This window comes from Schistocerca gregaria, chromosome 1 (genome assembly GCF_023897955.1).
Source record: "Schistocerca gregaria isolate iqSchGreg1 chromosome 1, iqSchGreg1.2, whole genome shotgun sequence".
NCBI lineage: Eukaryota > Metazoa > Arthropoda > Insecta > Orthoptera > Acrididae > Schistocerca > Schistocerca gregaria.
This window is the reverse complement of record NC_064920.1, coordinates 361,451,652-361,455,077: the sequence shown is the minus strand read 5'-3', so window position 1 is coordinate 361,455,077 and position 3,426 is coordinate 361,451,652. Positions and strand designations below refer to the sequence as shown.

The window sequence follows — 3,426 nt, the reverse complement described above, 5'->3', positions numbered from 1 at the left end:
TAGAGGAATAGGTTGGAGACGATGGTTGTTTGAGCATGACTACAAATCCTGTCATAAATCAGCATCTGTAAAGCAATCGTATGTGAACAATAACATTGCTAAAACGGACTGACATGCTCAGTGAACCAAATGGAACACTGTCGGTATGGGTTTGAACATCGACTTCGCTCCTGACTCCAGGACCCAACATCACTACCCTCTCTGGTTTCTGCTCTTGAGAAAGAGTGGACTACCATTCCTCTACAGACATTCAGACACCTCACTCAATAGTGTTTGCAGCAGAATTGAAGCTGAAATAAAGGCAGAAAGGGGCACTCTCCATATCAGTAGCCACCAATCGATGTCTGGATACTTTTGATCAGATAGTATATGTGACAGTGTAGGTGATTTCTGATGTGTTATTCTGTTTTCCAAATTATTATGTTACTTTACTGTAGTCATAAAGATTCTGAGTCATGGTGCTTGATTACGTTCAGTTAGTATGTTGGTTTTCTGAAGAATGTACTACATTAAGATGTAAATAATTGCAACATTACGATGTAAATAATTGCAAAGAGTGCCAAACTGCTACATTTCATTACTTTTCTATTACAAAAGATCGACACATGAACTGTGACACTTATGACCAGGGTGTGATTTGTGCTTTTATCTGGGGAGGGGGGGGGGGGGGAAGACTTAAGAGGTTAGTAGAATTATGTATGTTACTAGCTTGGACCGTGGCGTTACGCATGTTTAAAAAACTATTTATAAATAGATGTTAATGCCGAAACTCATTATTCACGTGTATGCACTATCAGAAAAGCCATTCCTTGTTATACCTTTAATAGTACATTATAGGTAAAGCTTATTTACAAAATCATCTACATGCAGGTATACGAGAGGAATTCAAAAAGTAGAGGCACATTTGTGAAAAGCTGTACTTATTCTGATGTTAGAAAACTGAAACATATTAATAGTACCAACTTACTTCATAGTATCAACTTACTAAAAACTTTCAGTGTTCGGCTCCACAAATTTAAATTATATGTAAAGTTTTACTCCAGTGCGTGGGAAATAAACATTCCAGGTAGGGATTCATAAACTAAAACCAGAGGAGGGGATGGTCTGATGCACACTGCTTATGACAAACCTCTTTATGGCGTTAAGTCAGTTCCATTCTAGATTAAAATGCAAATTTTTAAGTTGCCTATGAAACATATGGTCAAAGTTCACTGTACCTTTGACTGTACTGGAGATGTAATAACATTCAAAATGTGCACTGCGTTTATGAACAAACCTTACATCCCACCACAGTTACGTGACATTTGATGTTAGTGTACGTTGGCAACAAAAATTTCGTTCTGCACATCTTAAGTTCTCTCCACAGATATTCTTAACTTACACACACTGCTGTGCATTTGCAAGGTACTTGCTTACATCATTCATACTTCCCTGTCAATTCCCCGTTTCTTTTTCAGATCTTCCGATTGAAAATCAACGAGGAGATGGCAGAAATATCCAGGAGACAAAAGATTCTGAGAGAAGTGAGACGTGTTCATCTGTTCTGTAAGGCAGTAGGACTAGTGCCCTTCAGCATAGACATGGAGAACGCCAAGCTGGACATGAAGGCAACGGATATTGTCTATGCCCTGGCCATCTTCACATGCCTTGTGAGCACTCTAGTTCCATTAGTGCTAACCTGGATGGGAGTCCATATGCATGGTCTTCCAGCTGCTGTGTACTTAAATGCAATCTCTTCGTTTGTATTCTTATTCATCAACATCATTGTAGTATTATTAGAAATGTTAGTCAATACTTCCAGATACAAGAAAATGGTCCTTCTACTTGGCAGCTGTGATCGGGAGTTATCACAGTCGCAGATTGGTGCTGCTGACAGAATGAGCATCGGGTGGATTGTGGGACCACTTGCCAATGTCACTGTCTCAAGCACGCAACTTGTTATCATTGCCACAAAAATTAAATCTGTGAATAGGTTGCAATTGGTGCTGGCCTACATAGTGAACACATTGGTAACATCAGGGAATCTCTTCAAATTTTATTTTTTGCTGTTGATGGCAAGACAGAGAATAATTACACTCAACAATGGCTTGTTCAGTGTGAGTACGCGGCAGTATGGCAGGAAAAGACTCACTGAAGGCAGCTCTAAGAGAGAGTGTTTTACTGTTCTCAGTCAAGTGGCTAATGATGTTGATGAGGTTCACTTCTGCCAAAGTATAAGATCCCTCAGGCGAGGATTCGAGGCACTCTGCAGCCTCTCGGATGAAATATTTTCGGCGCACAAGGTGTTCTTGGCACTGTTGCTGCCTGCACTGTTTATGGAATCAGTGTGCACCGTTTTCCATACGTGCAAGCGCCTGAAATACGGAGATAATTTCCAGACAACGGAACACACATGGGGAGCCCACTTCGTGCAAGTCACCCAGTTCCTGCTGGTGCTGCTCCCAGCCCACATGACGATTCGGCAGTTGGAAGACACATCTACTGCCGTATTCCATGTGCTGCTGCAAACACCATCAGGCAGCAGACCCGAAGCCGAGCTGAAGCTCTTTGACCTACAAGTACAGCGCCGCAGCCCAAGGTTTAGTATCTTTGGAGTCGCCACATTGGACTTCCGGCTACTGACGACCTTTGTGTCAGCTCTCACCACTTATGTTGTTATTCTTTTCTCGTTGTAGTACTTCAATCTTATTACCTATCACAGTTTATCTTGTAGTTTTCTGTATGAAAAAACCAAAATAAATAAATGTAGTCCGCAGTATATACACATTATCCTGAATCTCGTTTTACGAAATACCTGCAACACACTAATGTTACCTTCTGCTATGTTTTACCATCTCTGAATCAGAGAATGCAGGCATTCATGGTCGATATTTGCATGACTGATAGTTGTTTTATGAGAATACATCCATAAAACCGCAGACATAACCCAACCATGGAAGTACAAGGTTCTGGAATATCAGTTAATAGACAGAAAGAAAAATTCGATAGACTGCAAGAGGAGACAGTAACTTTCCCACCTTCAGATATGAGTCATGCTGTTATTTAAGTCCGACAGAGTTCTGTCTAGGAATGAAATAGACATGCTTGCCAAAGGAAGAAAATATATGGTTGCACTTTCTGGAAGATATTCTTGCTAATTTCAAAGCTGGAATCCGTTTTCTACCTGAACAAGCTGCAAAAGATACACACATAGAATCAAGCAAGATATTGCTTAGGAGCAAACCACCTAGCGGTAACATAACGAAAGGTGAAATGAAAGCTCACTTAACGCCACTTGATTGTCTGACCTACGAGATTACCAAAACCTAGCCTCTGGCCTACAGCCATTTATAAGAAACACTGTCACTTGCATTATAGATTCTGGTCATTTAACGACAAATTAAAATTCTTCAGGCTGAATCCAAGTGATACTATAGCCAGATTTGA

The 3,426-nt window shown here is 40.5% G+C and overlaps 1 protein-coding gene across 1 annotated transcript; it reads left to right on the top strand.

Annotated features, from left to right (window-relative positions):
* Positions 1-1,580: 1,580 nt before the first annotated feature.
* LOC126348230 (uncharacterized) lies at positions 1,581-2,675 on the top strand. Its single transcript, XM_050002341.1, has one exon. It carries the CDS (start codon positions 1,581-1,583, stop codon positions 2,673-2,675), a length of 1,095 nt encoding a protein of 364 aa, XP_049858298.1.
* Positions 2,676-3,426: the final 751 nt, after the last annotated feature.